Source organism: Lonchura striata, chromosome 4, assembly GCF_046129695.1.
Source record: "Lonchura striata isolate bLonStr1 chromosome 4, bLonStr1.mat, whole genome shotgun sequence".
Lineage (NCBI taxonomy): Eukaryota > Metazoa > Chordata > Aves > Passeriformes > Estrildidae > Lonchura > Lonchura striata.
In genome coordinates, this window is record NC_134606.1 from 67,335,145 (window position 1) to 67,357,880 (window position 22,736).

The 22,736-nt window shown below is 37.7% G+C and overlaps 1 protein-coding gene across 2 annotated transcripts in view; it reads left to right on the forward strand.

Moving 5' to 3' along the window:
• Positions 1-22,071, forward strand: part of SCLT1 (sodium channel and clathrin linker 1) — a 30,850-nt gene extending 8,779 nt beyond the window's left edge. For both annotated transcript variants that reach the window (XM_021541614.2, XM_077783041.1), the window contains exons 9-21: positions 234-304; positions 2,683-2,773; positions 2,929-3,020; positions 3,603-3,780; positions 4,761-4,859; positions 5,352-5,423; positions 6,135-6,209; positions 6,682-6,818; positions 7,772-7,964; positions 9,342-9,538; positions 18,760-18,838; positions 19,930-20,025; positions 21,830-22,071. In XM_021541614.2, coding sequence (XP_021397289.2) covers positions 234-304; positions 2,683-2,773; positions 2,929-3,020; positions 3,603-3,780; positions 4,761-4,859; positions 5,352-5,423; positions 6,135-6,209; positions 6,682-6,818; positions 7,772-7,964; positions 9,342-9,538; positions 18,760-18,838; positions 19,930-20,025; positions 21,830-21,892 — 1,443 coding nt within the window. In that variant the 3' untranslated portion in view covers positions 21,893-22,071. The remainder of the gene's footprint in view (positions 1-233; positions 305-2,682; positions 2,774-2,928; positions 3,021-3,602; positions 3,781-4,760; positions 4,860-5,351; positions 5,424-6,134; positions 6,210-6,681; positions 6,819-7,771; positions 7,965-9,341; positions 9,539-18,759; positions 18,839-19,929; positions 20,026-21,829) is intronic.
• The last annotated feature ends 665 nt before the right edge of the window (positions 22,072-22,736 follow it).

A 22,736-nucleotide genomic window follows, 5' to 3' on the forward strand; every position in this document is an offset into this window, starting at 1 on the left:
ATAGATATTTTAGAAACAAGAAAGTGCCCGAAAACAACTCTTAGCAACAGTCAAAAAAACAAGAAAAACATTAGTAATTAATAGGAGAGAGGAGAGAAAAGGAGAATATTGTGCATTTTGAATGCTGCCTGCCATTGTGGTCATTTTTACTATCTCAGTGTAAGGCATGTGTAACACATTTAACCTTTTCAATACTGTAATGAACATGTTACAAATATCTTTTTATTTCACAGACCAATCAGCAGTTTCTGAAAACTGTGACAGAACAAGATGTGGAACTAGAGCAGCTACGAAAACAACTGAGGTATAAACCAGGCAGATTGAAAAAAAAAAATTAACATATTTTCTTTAGCTTTTCCTAACCTGCTGCTGTGTCATGGGCCTTGTTTGTACTGCAAGTTATTGTTATCCTCATAGTTACAATGCTTTCAGTACCTGTCACTGAAGTTTGTATAGACATCATTAGTGTTATGGTAACATATTTCCAGTTAGTGTTGTTTGGTTCAGCTTTTCCCTGAAGTAGTCAACATTTGACCTTTGATTTAAAAGGGAAAAAATTGTATCACATCACAATTGATTCTGAAGATAGGCTTTCATAGAATACAGTTTGCTCAAAAGCCAGTTACATGGTTACTTATTGCAATTCTGAAATTTGAATGTTCAAACAAGCTTCCAAGTCTTAATTTTTAAATAAAATTTGCTTTTACCCTTTATCAATAAAGAGCTCTAAACCATAGGTTCTGTGGAAGTTGAAAGTAAAAGAAGTGTTAATTACATTCCTGAAGTATATGAAGAGAAAGGATAAATAATACCTATTACACAATTCATGATTATTTCTGTTCACAGCTGAAGTCTATTCAATGCCAGTTAATGTAACTCTTCTCTCTTTTAACTAGCAATGGTTGATCTAAAATTAAAATTTTATATCATTCAACAGTGGATTTATGAACTGAGATTAAAACAACAAATTCAGTCATTGTTAATCTCTAGTTACAGACACTGATGACATTCACCTTCCTCTCAGATCATCCTAGAGTCCTTGCACCCCTAAAACCAATGTTTTACTCCCAGTGTTAATGGCAGCAGCTCTGTCTAGCCCTAAAAGGGGCTGCAGTGTTTCTCCAAGAAGTCTGGTGTATTTTCACCAGTTGCTTCTATAACATGAAGATGTAGTCTGCATGGATTATATAGCATATGGTGCAGGCAATTCTAACCCTTTGGGATGTTTTCCACAGTTTTACATGATTTATGGTAATAGAGTACTAAGTCAGGAATGCAAAAGTAGATTTTAAAAAATGACTTGTATGTTAGAGAATTGAGGTTTAAATTATGTTTGTATGGCCTGGATAAAACACACAAATTAAGAAACTTGGCATAGCTAGGGCATGAATCTGCATCTCAGAATCTTAAAGCTCTTAAATAGAGATAACTTGCCAAGATTAGGTTAAAGATATCTTTTACAGTAAAGAATAAATAGAATCAATTTGTTGCCTGTAAAATGCAGACCCCTGAAACTGAACCTGGTTGTTAAAATGCATTGTTAATGCTTAAGGTGTTCTGATTTTTATGACCATTTTTCTTCTTTTTCCCTTCTTATGCTGCCTTTTGAGTTTTTACTTTGTTTTACAACACTTCTAAAATATTTTGTAGGAGGCAATTTAATATCCTCCTGAATTTATAGTACTTCTTGTAGGAGAAAGATGCAATGTTTCAGATGGACTAAGGTCAAAGTTTTGGGCCAACACTGTGTTTAGGAATAATGTTTTTGTTGTAGTTTTTGCATCTTAAAGAAATTGTAACCAAATCAACTTTTCCAATTAACTGGGCTGAAATAAAGTATTTGCTGTAAAATTGCTTCTATTATGTATATTTTGCTTAAGATTTTCATGTCGGTACAGTATGCTTGACTTGTATGCCATTAATTCAAAATCAGTATTTCTAGAAGAAAGATTTGCTTGAAGTTGATTGTCAGAAGTATGAAATATTTTCCAGCTTCTCTCATGACTGTTGGTGTTGCAGTTTGCATGAGCTAATCTAATACGTGCTTGCTGTGTTTTACCTTTGTGATAGAGCCAGTCATTGGTTTTTAAATTTAGCCTCATATGCAGGCTGAATAATTGGGTTACACCCCAGGTGAAGGCTCTCTGTGTCTTTCTGTTCCCAAGTCAGAGGAGTGGGAGGGTTGCTTTTTTCAACAGACTTTTCTACTGAGGATGAAGAGCCACCAGTCATGAACATGATTCACTAACTATTTTTTCCCCTTTTCTCCTTCAGCCCACAAAACCTATTCGGATTACAAAGCACGTTAACTAAGTTCTTTAGAAGTGTATAATGATTGTTTTAATTCCTAGTCCTATTACTTTTAAAAAGTAAAATCTAATTCTGGAAAAGACTTCTCCATTACGTATCTGTGACTAAGTTATTGAATCATTGAAGTTTTTGATTTCCTAGTCCTTCTTTAATCAATGCATACACCTTCCTTATAATCTATAAAGTAATTTCCACAGGACTTTTGGAATTTGGTATTCCTCTCTCTCTGTGCCACATAGGGAGAAGGTGTAATCCTCTTCTACCCTGTGAAAACAGTATTGTGGAATTTTTCTGCTCTTCACAGCAATTGTGACAAACTTTTAATTGAGCCATTTTTTCCCCCTCTATAATAACTGTTTTTTTTATATACAGGCAAGCCAAAATAGATGGGCAGGCAGCAAATGCTAAGCTTGAAGAAATGATGGCATTGAAAGAGAAACTTCAGAGTCAATTGGAGAGAAAGGTATCCTAGAGAAATGAATCATTTCTGTTGCAACTGCGTGGGCTGTCATTTTCTGAATGCTGACATTAAATGAACTGCAAGTTGTTACCTAGCTTGTTTTATGTGACCATATCTTTATTTTGTTCAAATCTGGATAACACTTTCATTCTTTCCAGGAAGAAGACAGGATGTCTGCTCAGGAGAGAGAAACAGCATCTGACAAACGCTTGCAGCAAATGCAGTCTAATATAAAACAGTTAGAAATAAGGTAAAGAGAGCTCACTGTGTGTTACTAACAGGATACATGCAAACCCTACAATAGAAGGGTTGTCTGTCCTTGCATGTTTTGTGGCAAACATGTTAGGAAGTAACAAAGACATGTTTTTGATGATCCCTCTGAGGTTCTCTTCTTTCTCATGTCTGCCAATACTGACAATCATAAACAATAAGAATTCCTGAGCTGTTGTGAAATTACCAGTGGTTTTCTTTCTCTAAAAGCTGCGACTTCATTGCCCACATCCAATTATTCAGTTTCCTCCACAGAGGAAAACTTTATTTCTTTTGGGGCTGTTCTGTTCTGGTTAAATATAGAACATTTTCAGTGATGTATCCCAGGATATCACTGGGATTCTTCTAAGGATCTTCTGAGATTACATATCTGAGTTAACTCCTATAATTCTGTTTCTTTCTAGGACTTGATTGATCATCAAACACAAAACACTCTGTCCAAAAACAAGCAGAAAACAATGCAATTTGGGCAATTTATGAATAGCTACTTACTAATAGCTCAATTTGAATGGATCAGTGTCCTAATTGACCATCTCATTGTCAAATTTCTACTGTCTCATAGATTGTGTGTGACTGTTCAAGATGCTGAACGGCTGAGAACAGAAAAAGTAGCCCTGGAGGAGCAGATCAGTGAGCTTCAGACCAAGTGTGCCAGTCTAGAAAGTGAGACATACGACGCTGTTGCAAAAGTCCAAGATTGCATACAGCTCTTGGAAGAAGCTAACCTGCAAAAAAGTCAAGTAAGGCATTGGATGAAGGTGTTTTCTGGAAATGAAGATTATTAGGATACACAAGCTAGCTTCTTTTGTGTCTGTTGTGCTAAAATTAGTCCTGCATAAAGAGCAAGCTGGGATGTGACCACTCATCACTCAGATTTGTCATACAGTATGAACTTCAAAGCGTATGTTGAGTGCCTGGATAAAGGTCATCTAAGTGGTAACACTGTACCTAAACACGAATCTTCCAAAGTTTTTGACAAGAGTTCAGAGTTTCTTACCAAATACTAGTGTCAGGAAAAAAGAGGAAGGTTCTGTTACAAATTTATAACTGTTAAAGACAAGGCATAGAAAACAAGGAAAGTGCAGAGTCATCAACAAAGAGACCTAGGCATGTGGAGAGCCTTAAAATAAACTTTTATATACAATGTGTGATTGAACTATCATAGAATAACATTTATGCCAAAACTACTGATGTGAAAACATGGCTCAAGGGGCCAAAACAAGGCAGACAATTCTTAATTTACTGCTCTGGCTTAAACATCTTGAATTTTTCAAACTGAGAAGAAAATTCAATGAACATAAGCGAAAAAAAAAATAGTGTTCAGTTAATGAACAAAATAAAAAACATGCACATTAATACACATATCTGTTAACACTTTCTGTTTCAAATTGTTTTCTCCCTGCTCTGTAGGAGACTGAGGTGGAAATTTTGCTCTGGGTTCTTGTGCTTTCTTCTGCGTAATTCCATGTTCAGCCGGAATCTCCCAGTCCCCATAGAAAAAGGCATCTATTGACACTAACTCTTTGTGTGGTTCTGATTTACAGGAATGTGCATTTAGTGTCACGTGTTTTCAGTGTCAGTGTTACTGAGTCTCAGTGTCAGCTACTCCAAAGTAAAAAGGAAAAGAAGGTGTCTTTTGAGAAGTGTGTGTTTTTCTCTTGGCGCTCTTAGTATCACACTGACATATCAGTCATATTTCATTTTGTTATTTTTCTTCTAGGCACTCTTTGGGGAGAAACAGAAGGAAGAAGAGATCAAAAAACTGCAGGAAGAAATGTCTCAACTTGCAGAAAATACTGCTGCAAGAATTAGAAAGGAAGTAAGTTATGATGTTTAGTAAGAATGGGAAGATTTTTTTTTGTTTTCCTCAGAGTGAAAAACTACTGCTGGTGTATGGTCATCACAAGCAGTTTTCTCACAAGAGTTTGGATAATATAAGTGGCAAAGCAGCATGCTGATAGCACCATCCTCTTCAGCATTTGTTGTCCAAACATGTGTTCTAAACAAGAAGCAAAACTGTTGGTGTCTCTGCAGACACTGGCATGGAGAAGGTTGCACTGTGAAGATGTGAATGGTAGTTGTGGTGTCTTCATTTGTGTTTTTTTTCTCCTAAACACCCTCAGTTAAAGTAGTATGGATTGATAATAATCATTCTTCTAACATTTTTGTCTTAAGAGCTGTCAGTTCTTGCAGTCCCAGGTATTTTCATGCTTTAAATACATGCACCACCTATATACGACATATATATGTCAAAAAGCAAGATGGAAAAGTAGTTTTTGGGCCTAATTTTGTAGTTTTGTTTTGGTCACAGGTAGACACTGCAAAGAAGCAATGTAACATGCAGGTTTCTCGGCTGACAGAAGAAGTTTCAGCTCTTCAGATGGTATGGAGTGGATTGATAAAAATATTTTCAGTAGCAAAACATTCAAGACTTCTAAGACTTTAAGTTAGACTTTTGATGATCAGATACTTCCACTAGAACTTAGTATTTTAGGTCAATCAACATGTGATTAATGAGTAATTGTGTAGGACAGTCCTCTCTTACTGTATAGCACATTACATCCTGCCTGTCTCCAGAGATGAGTTCACAGGCATTTTGAAAGTGAGATCTGGGCTCTAGAAAATGCTTCCCATGTGATGGCATTTGTTAAATATCCCTGTTTCTTTCAGAGACACAATAAACTCAACCTTCCATGCTTATCTGTAGTTGTGTGTGTACAAAGGAAAGCTGATATGAAAGCTGAGAAAGTATCCTAAGACAAAGTCTGTGGATCACAGACATCATATTTCTGAGTGAACCAGGAACTTGTAATAAATTATGCAGGTGACCAAAAGAATTCTGTGCTTATCCACCTATTTATGCATTAAATAGATTTTAAAAAGGTTTCATTTGATGTGTCTTGGTCTGTATATTGAGTGATTCTGTAGAGAAAATAATGAGCAGGTAAATATAATCAAATGCATCCAAGGCAGTAGCAAGAACTGCATTTACACTGTGGTGGGGGGGGGGGGGGTGGGAGGGTTTGGCTTCAGCACTTCCTGAATTTTTATTTTGATTTATTAAATCTTATTTTAAAATTACTTTTATGAAAAGGAATGTGGAGAAAAACAAAGTCAAATTGAACGAGCCATTAGAGAAAAGAGAGCAGTGGAAGAAGAACTTGACAAGGTAAGGCAATTGTATGTATTTTTACATCACGTTTAAGATCTCTTTACAGAAGGAAAAATACATAGATATTTTCCCCATTTTTCATGTGTTTTGCCCTTAATGTCTTATTTTATTTTTGAGTCGATTTTCATAATTGCCTATTTTCATATATTTACTTTAAGGTTGTTTGCATTCTTGTTTTTTTTTTTTTTTAATCCAGAGCTCTTTCAAAGCTGCAGCACCAAACTGAAAAAGAAAGTTCTTTGAAAAGTGTAAAAAGTAAAAGAGATGTGTAGCTTAACCAAAAGAATGCTGATACATATTCCAGTTAAGATCAGTAGACAGAAAACAAAATAAATATCTTTGAAAGCTTTTCTCTTTTTCAAGTGGCAGCAACAATGTTAGAAATACAATTTAATTTTAAATTATGGGAAAATAGGATGCAATGAGAAAATTTACATGTGAATTACTCACATGTAAATTTTCTGTTCAGATTTACAGGGAGCACGAACCTGACAGTAGAAAGCTGGAGCAGCTGCATCAGAAGTATTTACTTGCAGAAGCTGCCAAGGATGACCTTCAGCGGAGTCTACAGATGACACAAAAGAAACTGAAACAACTGGAAATGAAGTAAGTGATGTTACAGGTGGTTACAGAAGGAGGGAAAAAAAGCAATGGTAACTATTTCAGACTATTTAAACTGTTCAATGTGTGTTGTTAGAGCTTTGTCAAATCCTTTTATTCAGTAGCAGACATAGTATCAAGATACCGTAATTGTGAAACTGTCTTGGTTTGAAAAGACAGGAGTCTGTGAAGGAAGGGAAATGCCTCCTGTGAAATGAAAAAGGTAAACCCCCTCCCTCCAAATTACCACAATTTCAAAAAAGGCTCTCAGGCAAAGATACAGGAATGGGAATAACAGTTCTTTACTAGGATAAAAATGAAATAAAAGTAAATAATAAAAATGTAATTAGTACAAACAAAACTAGTGATGGAGTCAGAAACCTGTCACCCTGAGGAGTCAGGGTGTTGGTAGTATCCAGTTAAATGGCTGCTCCTCCTGGAGTGGCAGATGAAATGCTGCTGAAGCAGTGATCTGTAGAAGGGTGTAGTTTTCTCTGAAGGTCTGGTAGTAGTTGGGCCTGGTCTTCCTCTGGGAATCCAGCAGAGAAGAGAGCTGATTCTCTGGGAATCCAGAGAAGGGCTGCTTGGTGTCCCAAAAAGTGCTGATTTTATGCAGGTACAGATGCTTGGCTCCTCCCTCTGGGCGGAGCATCTCACAATGGGATGATGTAACTTTACCAGTCATGCAGTGAGTCATTCAATAGTCTATTAACAGAAGATATCTCCCTGGAGGGAGACATTGTTCTTGGAAGAGATAAGAAAACTGCCCAACCTCTAACAGATGGCAATACATGCTTATTTTACAAGCCAGGACAGACACTAAGATTGATTTTATCAATTCCATTATCATGATAAAGTTCTTTGCTGATTTGTGGGTAGCTCCCAGTCTATATCTTTCATTCTCTGGTTCAGGAGATGTTCAGTTCTTCAGTTGCAACCAAACTTTCCTTCTCTTTTAGCTCTGAGGAAGAGAAATCTCGTTGGCAGGAAGTTATCTGTAAATTGCAAAGCACTCTGGATTCAGAAAGAGAAAAGAGTTCCTTTGTCAGTGAACAAAGACTAAAACTTCAGCAGGAGAATGAACTATTGCAAAACGAAATGGAGGGTTTGAGAAAACTGGCAGTAGAGGCCCAAAAAAAAGCTAAAGTAAAGGTATGTTTTCGGTTTGTGGGTGGTTTTTTTTGGTTTTTTTTTTTTCATAATGTAAGGCTAATATTTGCTTAGTAAGGTGGCAGTTCTCAGAAAAAAGCATAAAATGTTTAAACCAAGGTTGAGGCTTTCAGTGATGCTTCCTGGTTGCTGCTTAAAAGTAGTTTTATTATTGCATTGTGTGTCCTCAGAATCCATGGGGGAGCTCAGTGTCTGCTAATTAATTTGTATTTTAATGTGTATTAAATTCTCCTTGATCAGATGACCCTAAAGGTTCTTTGCTTTAAATAAGATGAATAGATTAAATAATGCAAGTCCCAATCTTCATTTATTTATTGTGTCTGATGTGTCAGAAATCTTTGGCTGTCTGACTTTCTGTCCAGAATGTTCCTCTACTTGTGTGTCCACCATGTTGTCAGGGCAGTGTGTAACTAATAAATTATTTAACAGTGTGGCTGTCAGCACTGACTCTTATTTTCTGGACAGAAGAAATTGTTCTCTATGCTTAGCTGCAAACAAGAGATTTAGCTGCAAGCTGGTTTGTTCTTTTTGAACATGTTCATTAGATGCCCCTGAGCAGGCTGCAGATGGGATAAGGAATCAGTAGTAACCTCAACAGATTCAGGGCACCTGTGGCTTCTGGAGGGAGGAACAGCTTTCATCCTTGATGTGCTTTCTGAACATGCAAAGCTGGTACTTTCCCCTCTGCAGTGTAAAGATACCAAAGAAAGGGAACTGAGGATCTGGAGCAATGAAGACAACCTCAGTAAGCAATTTTACAAGGTGTGAGTGGGGACCAGCTCAAATCTGGCTTCTACTTTGCACTACAAGATAAAGAAAGCTGTGAAATTGAACAGGGACTCTTGTACAAGTCCAGAACCCTTTGCTTAAACAAAGGATGAGACTCTTGTAACAGAGAGGTGGTAGATATGAAGCACAGAAAGCAAATACTAAATCTTTGTCTGTCTCGTTTTTAATCAGGCAGGCTTCCATTACAGTCACAGATAAGATTCACTGCTTGATTTCATTTCCCTCTGATGTACAAAGGATTGCAGATGCAGTTATGAAACTCCTAACACATTTAGCTAGATGAAAAAGAACCAACTTTTTTCTGTGGAGGAAACACAAGGGAGAAGAATAAAGATTGCTTACAAAAATAAGCATACACAGCTCATTATCCTTTATTGTCAGTTGTCCTATTTGCTTAAATTGGCTTTGGGAACACGTATCTCTGAGTTTATAATTAGAAGCTTAATTTTGTATGTTACACACTTTCAAGAAATGTTTATAAATTTAACTCAGACGTTGTAAAACAAATGGGAAAAAAAAAAGGCAAAGAGCGAGAGATTTGATTGTGCAGGATTTGTGGTTTTTTTTTAGATAAGCACAATGGAGCATGAGCTTGCAGTGAAAGAACATGGATATGAAGCTCGACTCAGGGAGATGGAGGACACCAGTCACAAGTCCACTACTGAGCTCAGACGTCTCTTGGTAGCTCAGCAAAAAGCAACAAACAGGTGGAAAGAAGAAACAAAAAACCTTACTGAAACTACAGAAGCCAGGATCAATAAGCTGAAGTAAGTGCAGTTTTGTTCTCCTTCTGCAAAGTGTGTTTCACATACTGTTTGGGGTATGGCAGTAGACCTGTGGTGAAAAACCATGAAGAGCAAACCATCCAGTCTCAAAGATGTGCTTGCAGCAAAACAAAGAGTGATCTACACAGAACCTGTGATGCTCTCTGTGAAGTTAGCACTGAAGTAAAGCTTACATTGTTTCATTATCTTGTAGATAATGTGGGAGGTTTTATAATGACAAAAAGTAAATAGAATATATTACTTTTGATTTTTGTCTTTCAAGATACAGCACACTCAATTTAGACAATTTTAACTTTGGATTATGAGAACTTCTATACCTCTTCAGAAAAGCCATAACATCAGTTGTGGAGTGAATCTCCAGACTTCTAAAATAAACGGAACAAAAACCTCTGTATGTGTAATATGCTCTTCTGAGCAGTTGCTGTTATAAATGAAGATAAAAATGGGTTGTATGATTCTCCTAAGAAAAAATATGGTAAACTTTACTTTTCTCTTAATTCATCCATATTTCTAAGCTGATGCTTGTATTTTGCAGTGTAGAATACAAGAATATTTTCAGTTTTGCAAGTTTCCCCTATGCTTCATTTAATTTCTAGGTTCAGGAAATGCTGTCAGTTAGCTCAAGTAGGCTACTAATTTGAGATTAAATTAGCCTGGTATTTTTATTGAATGCAGAGAAGTTTATGTCCTCAAGATCTCCTTCAAAACTGGTTAAAAATTGGAGAAGGTTGACACACTGGTCAACAATAACTGCTGATATATGAAGCCTTCTTTCATAAATCTAATTTCTTTAAAATTAAAGTAGTTAGAAAGGAATATAACATTGCATTCATTACCTTTTAGTGGGTTTGAGAACAAAAAGTCAGGTTTTGCAGCTCTGTTAACTTGATAAATTTGAAGCAGCCCTTTAGTCACTTTAAGTGATGCACTCGTGTGGCTCTTTGCTCAGACTGATTTTAGAAATTATGTTACTATCATGTTAACATGGAAGCAAAATTTTTCCCTATTAAAATTGGGAACCAGTGATTTCTACCTTTCATTTCCTTTGGGGTAGTCGTGGGTTTTTTTCAAGTTTTATTAATGCAATGCTTTACATATTCTCAACTTCAATCATATTTCCACTATCCCATGCAGTTTTGTAGTTACCATTTCTGAAGCATAGCTTGGCTGTCAGAATTCCAGTGGTGTGAGTGGAATTAGAGCCCAGCTCTCTAAACACAGGAAAATCTACCTTGTTATCTACTGTTAACCTGGATATCCATCTTTGCAGTGAAGTATGTGCTCATCTTTACCTTCCCTAAGCAATCACTTACAGGGGGCTTTTTACCTTATCTGTTCAGACACAGGCTGGCTTTATTTTCCCCTAAAACATCCTGCATTTTGCAAAGGTTATTATTAAACAGTTCTTTAGGAAAGGGAAAAGTCTCTTTCAGAACACAAGAGCCTGTTTGTGAGACCCTGGGAGCTGACAGTTTTAGTGCTGTATCTTCACTGTAGGTTATTAGCTGGCTCTTACTGATACTATTTTAGCATCTTTTGTAAATGCAGTAACTGGAGAAGAAAATTATTTTGTAATCTCTCATGCTAAGGTAAATTTTAACTCTTAAACTTATAGTTTATTTTCTGTAAATCAAAATGCAAAACTTCACAGCTGAGTATCTAAGTTCATCACTAGATCCTGGATGTGGTTCAGCAGGTTCCAGTTAAAAGGGGAAAATTGCAGACTTCCAAAATAATTCAAGTTATCTGTGATACAGCTGTTTTCCCTCTAAAAGCTTTACTGTTCAGTGTTAAAAAGTTATTACAGCAGACCAAAAGATTTAGACCATATTTATCTGCAGCAAAATGCTGACATAGAAAATACAAGGAAGTCTGCTTTGTGAACCTGGATGAAAAGTGGGTAATAAATCTTGGAAATGTCCCTGTTTATGTGACTTCAGTAGACATTTTGGTGCAAGCCTAAAAACTAATCAGTTACTTTAGGATATGGTTTTGTGTGTTATGCTTTTTCATACTGTATGAACTAGAAATAGAAGTCTTTATCAGGCATTTGCTCTACCTGGCAAGGAAGCTGGCTATAGAAACAGGAAGGTTGTAATTTAGAATGACATCAGGAATTTGATGTTAAATCTGTGCAGTGATGCTCTGATATCATGGTGACAAGTAGTCTAACAGAACCTTATCGGTATTATCTGGAAATTTTAAAGCCAGCTTATTTTTCACTTCCTATGTATTGCCAGACACTCAGCAATGTAGTGCAGAATGCAGCTGGTATGAAAATTAGCTCCAGGATTCTCATTGTAGTAGTTATTCAGCACAAAAGTCCTTGCTTATACTATAAATGTATAATTATCATATTTCTTTTCATCTATCACAATAACATTTTGAGTGCAAGTACAGAGCAGCAAATAGCTTCTTTTTGTGTTGGAACTAAAATCAAGTTGCTGATTATTTAAAAAGCAGAATAATGTTGCAGCAAATGCATTTATCAGGGAAATTTCATTAAGAATACAAAATAAAACTGATACTGGTAATGGATTAATTAATCTATTGTTAATTAAATGCCGTGTTTGGAAGGTCTCTTGAGGCTAATGCAGGAAATGTTCTCACTAAGCCTCGTGGTGGGGTCCAAGAGAACAGAGGATCCACGTAAATACATGAGCAAATGCACAGGATGTGTTGGTGCCATGTAGCAGAATTTAATTTTTTAACAAAAATACAGTTTTCAACAAGAATCATTACGTTGCAGCATGGTAATGTGTTTTATAGCTGCGTGTTTTTTTAGGAAGTTATAAACGTTCTAACCAAGTCCTATCCATGTGTGGGGGAAGCGTTTTAGATTGCATTCCACCAGGAGGCTGGTGTTAGTGCAGCTCCCATAAACACTGACTCAGTGTCCCATTTGTTGGTGTAGGTGTTTCCCATTCCTTTGCCTGAAAGTCATGTTGGTTTTCCAGTTCTGTCCTCATTGCTTTCATTTTCCATGTGAAGGTGTCTGAAGCATTTTGGCTTCTCTATTGAACTTACCAGCAGCAGCTGCTAACTTTTCCACATTCCATGAGCACATGCTGCTCATTTGTCATGTTCTAAGTCTGCAGGGTTTTGTTGGTGAGGTGTAACCTACATGCACAAAAGAAGCATTAAATAATTTTAAGGAATGAAGCAGCCTCAGTGAATGTTAGGGGGTTTTTGATCTTTAAAAAAATTTAAGAAGTAAAAGTAAATTTTGCAAACTGTAATGGTAGAGCATATGTAAAAACATAAGAATCTAGTAGATCAGTGAAAAAACTGTAGGTAGAAGTGTTGATAAGTAAATTGATACTTCCAAGCTTCATTGAAAATTATTCTGTGCTTTTCTGAACCTTTGCATCTCATTCAAGTTAAATGTGTAACTGTTGCTGATAAAACTGAACTTGGAATTCAGAACCAGTGCTGGAACAGGAGGCAGTGCACTGAATACTTGCAGGCTAAATTACATTTACATTTTCTTCATACAGTCTTCATTTATGAGAAAAGCTTTCTTCCCTCTGAGCATCTTAAGATCCTGCATGCATCTTAAGGAGAATTTATTGGTAACAGACCTCATCTTCACCTTGTAGAAGGGCAAGGAGCCAGTTTTGCCTCACTCTCCTTGTGCCAAGTCAACCCTGAAGGTAACTAAGGAGATCAGTGCTCCTTGTGACACAGGTCATCATTCCAAATACAAACTTTGCTCTTGGCAGCATGGCCAACAACTCACTGCCAGGTTTATTCCCTTTATTCCCACAGTGTCTGCTCTGGCAGAGTCAGAAACCAAACTGCTCTGACCCCTGCTTGCATCCATGTTAAATGTAGTTTGAGTTCTAATGGTATGTACTGAAGTGAACTTAGCAAATGTTTACAATTACAAAATAGTAGTAAAAGAGTATAAAGTGAGTGCTCACTGTAAAAAGTTGTAAAAAAGTGATCTTTCCTATTATTTATAGGGGTTTAATTTGAGAACAGAAGTATAGAAATATTTTAAAACTGTCAAACTTCTTTCAGAACATGAAAAGAGCTTTTTAAGTCTTGGTGAATAATTTACATATTTCATGTTCATTAGTCTAACTGATTCTTGAGTTACTAATTGATTCTTTCCCCCTCCTCCTGTTTATGTGGAATGTTGTCCAAGTAATCTAAATAACCAAATCAGACCTAATGCTGAAAAAGCTATTTTGATGTCCAGTGTCACTTCTCTACAAATGAGTGTTGAATTTGGTAAGAACTAGAAGCAATCCATGTTGCTGCTGTTGCTGATCCGCAGGGCGTAGAGCTTCCAATTGTAAAACTTTAGGCTCTCAGTTTGAATGTCCCAAAAATTTAAAGTGATCTGCCTTTGATAGCTATGGTAAAAAAATCAATGTCAAGTGCTTTTTACTTTTCTTGTCTTTATTTGAAATAATTTATTTTTAAAAGAGGTGAGGAAAGCATGCACAAGTTTTTAAAGGCTCTTGCTTTCACTGAAGCACTATAATCCAGAAGAATGGTTCCTCTGGCCAAATTTGGGGGAAGAGACTGGCTGAGACTGCTCACCTTACAGCATCACTGTAAAGCTCTGTAGCTCATCAGACTTCAGCTGAGAAGAATAAATGACAGCACACAGGAAGGTGGAATCAGCAATACCAAAGGAATGTTTAGGAAATTTGTAAATTGGAAGGAAATAAACTTCAGTAGCAACAGAACATAGGGTAGAATGGGAATAGTTGAAAGAGACAATTCTGACAGAATAATTCAGGCAAAACCAGGGTAACTCAGTCTGCCAGCATCTGCTTAAATAAAATGAAGTGACAGACTATGCAAGTTTTAAAAATAAAGGGAAGATGATTGATTTGTTCTGTAAAGCCCAACTTTACAGGTCTGTAGATAAATGCATGAATAGAAAAGATGGTTAACACTATCTCATTGGCATATCAGTATTTTTTGTAGATTTTTTTCATGTCCTTACCCTGAGAATGAAAAGTTGGGGTAAATAGAGAGTTTTGCAGATAAGCAGATAAACCCTTGCCAGACTCTGCACCAGTTGCCAACACCAAGGGCGTATTTTTGTTGAATGTGATTCTGGTTGGAGCAGGGAACAGAATAAGATTCACATGGATAAACAAAGTTTTCTATTGAATCAAAAACCTGAATCATCACAGAATGCCCTTCAGTGGACTAGATCTGGACAACTGCAGACAGGGAAAAAGGTCAATCCTCTAACTTGAAAACCTGACAGGAAATTGACAGTTCTCTCAACTTTGCCATGGATATTGCTTTGACCTGTCAGACACATGGATAATTGCTCAGTTTAGATACAGTTTAGCTTGAATAGGGGTAGAAATAGCTATACACAGGTCTGTTCTTCTAAAAAACAGTGCAAGAAATAATTTATAAATGTTGGCTTAAACTATAAAGGGGGACAAGTTTGCTTCCATGAAACATTGCATTTGAGGAGCTTTAAAATCTGAACTCTTTAATTACAGAAGTAATAAAATGCAGTAACAAAATACAGTGTGAACAAATTAATAAGTTAATAATCCTGTTCATCTGCCATTATTGTCTAGTAGCAAGATAAAACTATTGGGAGGAGAAAAATAAAAAAAACTTGTAGCATAAACCCATTTATTTAAGTAACTATACACAATGGCTTAATTTCCTCAACAGTCAGTTGTGGGAACTCAAAATGTCCCTCAGACATTTTTGGATGTTCCGGGTCCAGGTTAGAAGCATTTGAGACCCTGGCAGGCAGCTGGAAACAGCTGTGATTTTGGATTTGAGCCATGGAATGATTTACCAACCTTGCAGGAAGAACAAGGAGTCACAAAAGTTTAGATATTGTAGTAGAATTAGTCACAAAGTAGAGGGAAGAATTCTTTAGTGCTGTATGGGGGGGTTTTAACACCTGTACAGGGCGGTTTTAGTTTTGTACATGGGGGTCAGAAGTTTTAAGATGGAGGGATTTCGGCCTGCTCCTGTCTTCCCACTTTCTTCTTCCTTACCTCCAAGCTCTTGGTGATGTTGGCACTCACAGATTGGTTTAGAGTAGAAAGGCACCATTTAATATAGGTAGTAAGTATTGGGGAAAAACTGTAAACATGTAACACATAATATATCATATAAAAGATAGCAGCAGCCCTGGGCGGGGAGAGAGAAGAAGAAGACGAGAGTCAGAGAGGATGTCAGGGTGTGTGTGTGTCTCTGCCTGAGCTGTGAGCAAACCGCAGCAGCCTGAGAAGACAATCTTTTAGATAGCTTACAATAAATAACCATGAGACCGAACAACAGAGACTGCTGAGCCTTTCTTTGGAAGCACAGGTTGGAGGAGAAGCTTTTCCACCACACGAAGCCACCCCGCAGCCTAGGGTGGCCTTGGACAGTCACTTGTATTTTAATTGTCAGTGTTGCCTTTTTTCCACGCGGCCCCGTCCCCCAGGCGCCGGCCCGCAGCCGCCCATGGGTGGCCGGTGTGAGCAGCGCGCCGCTGCCCCGGCTCTCTGCCGAGATCCCCAGGCAGCAGTGAGTTCATGTGACACGGGCAGCACTGCTCTGAGAGCACTAAAGGACCCGAGACAAAGAGACCAAGAGAGGCCACCTGCGTGCAGATCGAAGAAAGTTGTATTGCTCGAACCCCGCAGGGACAAGTGACGAGGGGCAAGGGTCTGGTTAGAATTTTTATAGGGAGTATAGGTGATAAGGTAAAACCAATAGAGATAGTGTCCAGCCTGAGTACATTACAGGTCAAATCCAATGGGAATAACTCAGGGGAGGGGTGAGTGCTCAGGGGAATACAGAAAAGAAAACTTTCTAACTTCAGATTCAGAAGGCTTTTTGCCTTTTGCACTTCGCGCGTCTGCGCGTCACCACAGTCGGTACTTAACAAAAGGGAATCCTTGCTATATGGTTTTTATATTTAAAGACTTTGCTTAGCTTAAACCTTCTGACTGCAGCTATTTTGGGTGTCTTTGTTCCAGTTTTTGCCTCTGACACATTTCTTTGTCATAGTTAAGAGTCCCTGACTCATCGGTAGGCATGCGTGGGGTTTGGAGTTCTCTGTTTTTCTGTGATTTAAAATAGTCTGCCTCTGAGGAATGACGTTTTTTGCTGGCAATATATAAAGTGTTGACCATGAATGCTTTCTCCTTTTCCCTGCATCCTGAAGAGTACATGGAGTGAATTGCATGGCATCTTGAGATGAAGAAGTTGCCTCTTTTTCTGTGACATTATTCTTGGCTGCACTTGTGCAATGTTTGGCAGCCATAGCTGCTTATTTTAAGATGTTCATTAAAGAAAAAAAAATTACCAGGATGAGAGACAGCTGCAGGTACTGGCAGTATACAAAATTCATAATTACTAAGAGTAACTGAAGCATATTACAGTATAATTCAACCAAAGAAACAGCTGGCACATGCTATATTTGTCATGAGAGCTTTGCAGAAAGTACTTGCTGCAGCTGGTGGATTTATCACCCGTCTGCTGAAATGCTGGAAGCTCACCTTTTGTTTCCTACTCACTTAGCAAAGACAATGTGCAGTGGGGGCTGATGTAATTATCCAGCAGTTGCAGTTATTGCTCAGTTCTAATATTGAGATCTCATAAGTTGTATTTGGGGGAGGGCTAACACTCAGATTGAATCAATTGTCTAGTTCAATCACCTTCACATTTCCTTATGCTTACAAGGTTAAACTGTTTCCTTTTAAATATGTGTTCAGTGTGATCTCATTATAAAAATAATTTCTTGATCACAGCTGTGTATGAGCCTGTAAACTCTGTTTATGGTCTGTGCTGCTAAGCATGCTAATTCCATACCTCAGCACAAGCACAGGAGACAGGCACCTTTCAGTAACTGAGAATATTTAGAGCACCTAAAAATTGGTCTCCTGTATTGAAAATGCCTCATTTGATGCTTAGTACTAGAATACAGAGGGCAAATTACAAAAATAGTATTACATACTAACATACTGTCTAGATCCTGCAATCTTAATTCTTACTTTATATAAAGAGTGTTCACATGTGATAACAGGTATAACCTAGATGTGATTTTAACTGTTTAACAACATTGAAATATCTGCCTATGTACTTTCATTTCTATGAAAGTTCAAAGTTGTTGAACTATTTTTGTGATATCTACCTGGGACTGGTGAAAGAAGTTAAGAGGGTGGGTTGAGAATAGGTGAGTGCAAACTCATCACCAGATGTAGTGGTGACCTGATGTTACACATGCATTGCAACCTTGTATTTCAAATGCCATGTATCAGTTTTCAAAATTTTATGAAGTACTACGTTTAGAAGTTTATAAAAGGAAATTATTGTTGAGAACTAAGTGTCATCATTAAAATAGCAGAATTTAAGGTGAAGATCTGAAGTTAAAAGTATCTGCTACCCTACCCCCATTCCTTCAAAAATAAAGGCTTTAGCTTCCCCTGCAGTGCATGCAGCCTCAGCAACAGGTGAAGCATTTAAGGTGAGGTGGTAGAGATTGGTCAGAGGTTAGAGCAGCTCACTTAGGTTTGCATCTTTCCCTGACCAAAATTACTGGAGTTGTGTCTTTAGTCATCCTTCTTCTTGTGCTGATAGAAGGCAATAACTGTTTCCTTTAGGCACTAGCTCAGAGATTGTCTGTCATAACCCAGATGTTTTTTGTCTTCAATACTGTGTAAATTGAAGATCACTAAAACTCATTCAGTATAAAAGTGAAAAGACTGCTTTGAAGTAGGTGGTATTTTCATTTTCCTCACAAAGTGTCACATTGTTGTCTGTCTCACAAGTATAGAATGATTTATTTTTAGGTACTTCAAAGCACCTTTAAAAACGCCTGCAGTGAGGTCTGGTTATGGAACACTAATTAGAATGTTAATCTCAATATTGAACTTACTGTGCAAAACACATCTTATATTTATTGCATACTAGATAGCATGCCTCCAAAATAAGATTCAATAAACAGGAAAAAAAACCCTGTAAAATGTCAAGTGCCCTTGACAAAGTCTTGCTGATTCCAACAAACACATCTTGTTCCTCTGCCATTACAGTTTTGAATGCACAGCATGAAGAAGTGCTGTGTGGTGCTTTTGAAATGGGTGTTTTAAGAGTAACCCTGTAATTAAAACCCACCATAAGCCTCCACAATTCATGGAACTATCTATGAAATTACATTCCAATAACTGAAGTACTACTGTTTGCCAATCAGCATCTTTTCTTCTGATTCCCAGAAGTGAGCTGCATCAACAAAAACTCCGTAGCCAGGAGCTCATTTCCCAGCTGGAAATAGCAAATGAGAAGGTAACTGAGGTAAGATAATGACTGATGTGACAGCTACTTTCAGTTACAACCTGATGTGCATATACTTAAAGTCTTAGCAGAAACCTATTTAGGTGAGTTATGTTGCTGGTTTAGAGAAAATTAAGGATTTTTGACAGAGGTAGTCAGTAACAATTGGGAAGGCTCACCCTTTCTTGCTGACTGACATGTTCCAATGGCAGGAAGACAAATGAACTTTAGTCTCAAATTACAAAAGTGAAAGGGAAATCATCTTTCTATCTTTCTATGTGACTAATCTAGCAATTCTAGACAAATTTCAGGAAATGTTTCTGACCTTACTTCTGCCTCTGAATCCCTGCAAGCCCCAAAACAGGAGCAGGCACATTGGGATTATGAATAATGTGGCACATACAGACACCAAGTTCTCCACGTGCTGTGTGTATGCAGAATTTACATTCTGTGTCCATACATGAATATATCTAAAAACAATATCCATTAAAGATTAAGGGCAGGGTTGTTTTGGAATGTGCACTGTTCAATAATTAATGGCCACTTTAGGAGAGGGCTTTCCTGTCAGCCTTATAAATCTGTGATTACATCCGGTTCTATCCAGGATAAGTTCTTCTGGCTTGTTTTTTTTGTAGTGCTGTGGTATTTAGAGGACAAAAACTATAAGAGAAGTGAGTAAAGGCTGGTTAAGAAAGGCTTTTTACAGACCCTTTGAAGGGAACAGAGGAGATCTGTACCAGATTTATCATCCCATTTGTATTATCTACTGTATTTCTCTTTCTTCTAAGCTAAATAGCTAAAACAGTTACGTTGTAAGGTTTCATGGATTAAATAACCTGAATTAAAATGTCAGCCTTAATCCATCTTGCTTCAAGGTGGTGAAATGAGTAAAACTTCCCTGCAGATTGATTGATTGGAAAAGTCAGATGATGTCACATTTGAGCTGGAAATACTCTATGATGTGTCAGCATTTTGTCCTCAGGCTTTTATTGTAAAGGAAGAACAGTTCCACTTCTGACATTTGTCTTGTGTTAAGCTTTTTTTTCACTACAGAATGAGTAGATTCAGTGAAAAAGAACTTGGCATTGTGATGAGAGATTCTGTTTCCACAGGATGAGACGTTGATGATGGAGTATCGGGAATACATCGACAGGCTTCAGAGGCGGCTGAGCCAGGCAGAACAAAGAGCAGCCACAGCATCCCAACAGGTACTCAGCTCACAAAAAGTGTTATCCAAGCACATGGAGTTTGCAGAAGTACTCATTTTACATCAGAGTGATCACTGATGAGCATTATTGCCAGCAGTATTTTAACAAGCTTGGATTTTGGACGTCCCCTTCTGACATGATGTTTATTTGACAGCTTAGATTTGCATGTGGAAACCAGCTTGCTGTGAATTAAACCTGCATGGTTCAGAATGTGTGAATGAAGGTATACAGGCCTTTCCAGCTTTAGAAATGGCAAGTTAGCAAAGACAAAAAAAACCTTAAATAACTGTAGCTCCTGTTTGCTGGTCTGGGGAGCACCCACTGCAGTTACATTGGCTGTGTATTACAGCTGCAGCAGCTCCTGCAGTGGTGAAAACTGCAGACATAGTAAGAAATGCTTGTTTCTTTCCAGAGAGGTAAAGGAGAGAGATTGTATCCTTCTCGGTATTCTGTTTTTCCATAGTGTTTAAGCTGTACAGCTTGAAGCAAATCCCATGGGGGTTTATACACTGAGTTGTTTTGGTTTGTTGGTTTGTTTTTTTTTTTTTCCCAAAGAAGTTCATTACTCAAGTTGGCCTCCTATTAAGTAAAGATGGTCTTTCTGCCTCCTGCTTTTTTTAGAGTGATTTAGGAAAACTATTTGCAAACTACAGCTTGTTAATGCAGGTGACCCCATGTGAGCTGCAAAGAGGAGCTGTTTGGCTGACCTAAATTGCTCAGTTAGGACAAATGGCATTTTCTTTCCCAACAGCAGTGAATAAATGGGCATAGCTGCCAAGCTGTCATAACATAAGCTGTGGTTCCTGGCTTTAAATGCTCTCTGTCATGACAAGGTCTATTCAGCTGCTGAAGATTTGCTCTGAAAGAAGAATTAATTTTTTTTAACCTCTTGTTTATTATGTGGATCTGTTTAGCTCTAATGCTTCTAAGATGCTGTCTTCCCATAAAAACCCAAACATCCTTATGTCACATTTCAAGGGAATAAACTTGTGGCCTTGGTGCCCATAGAGGAAGAGGTCTTGCTGTTCCTGAAAACATTGGTAATTAGCTGTTCCTGGCCATGCCTTCTCTGGAAGATAACAAAGAGATCTGATGTTGTGCAGCCCAAGTGCTGTTGCCAGATTTCAGAATTGCCTTGCCCTCGTGGCAGAGGTTACTGCAAAGGCTGGCTGCTCTGTAGTTACTTCAGAACCGCTGTGCCAAGCCCCTTCCTTTTTCTCTCCACCCCAAAAAACCAAATACCGGAATCTGGGTCTTTATTCTCTCCTAGGCCCCAGAAGGCTGAATGTTCCCATGTGAATTCCATCAGACTCAGTGATAATTCTCTCTCCTAACCTATAGGCTGAGGGCTGCTTTCTGGCTTGTGTGGTCTCACTGCGTTATCCACTTTCACTGTAAAATTGTATCAAACATAGACTAGAGCTGGACTAGTAGGGAGCCTGGAAATTACACTTTTACTGTGGTCAGTTCAATGACTAAATCTTACCTTATTCTGAAATAATAGTGATTTCACTAAGAAACATAAAAAATACAAGATAATGTTTGCACAAGTTTAAAACATCTATCCTGTAGGTGTCTTAGTGTATTCCTGCTACCTATCATCTTGTATTCTCTGGGATCTGAATTAATACAAAAGCAGTAGTCATCTACAGAGTACATTGTAAACCCTGCTGTTCATCCCAAAGTCACACTGCCTGTGCTTGTTCCCTCTCCTTCATGACACATTTAGTATGGAAGTTCTACTGTTACTTTGATCTTACAAAGAATTATTACAAAGATATCATCTGCTTGTGTTTCATTACAGCTCAGCCTGATAACTACACAGAATAAAAAAGCTACTTCCCTGAAGGATCTGGAAAACATTTAAACATGTGTTTTTATCATTCACCATGTTGGGAGTTAAGAGTATTGCTGGAGAAACTTCATATTGGAGCACTACCGTCAAAAGCACAGCAAGGCTTGTAAAACTTCAATTCTGATAAGAAAGGAAGTGGATGAAGATCCTGTCTCTGTATGCACAATAAAGGTTGGAAGAAGACTGCAAAATGTTGTCATTCAAGTCCTTTAATGTAGCAAATGAAAAAATCTGACATGTGCTGTGGCACATTCATGTTTTTTTGGTCTAAAATCCAGTAACTCCACCTGTGATGAGATTGTGTACAGGGAGTTGGTAACACTTCTATTGAAATTCACTTTGGCTTTGCTCCTATGCAGCCAGTATCTTTAATTTTTCCTTGTAGCACAGAACTTACAGTTCCTTAACTTGGGAACAATTTGAAGATCCTTTGTGAATTATAATTAGACTCATTACAGCATGAGTGCCAAAGAGTTTCTCTTTTGATGGTCAGTGTTTGAGCTGCCTCTGTTGCCTTCCAGTGTGAAGAATTCAGTTTGGTTTGGTTTGATGCCCCTAAGGTGCAGGTAATAATGAAAATACTCAGCTCATTCCTAAGCTCTGTAATCTTCCTGCAGTTGTGCTTTTTCTTCTTACTATACTTAATATTCTTCTCAGTATTTCTTCTTAATAAAATAATTTCTTAATTATTTTAAAATTCCTTGCTTTTCTGTTGGTCTGCTCCCTTGGTCTGGACGTATCTGGAAACTTCCATCCTCTTAGTTCAGTTTTCAAAAAAGTGAAGTCATCCAGCCTTTATACCTTTTGAAATAGTGAATTTCAGTTGTATAGATGCCAAGATGTGGGAATCCTCATG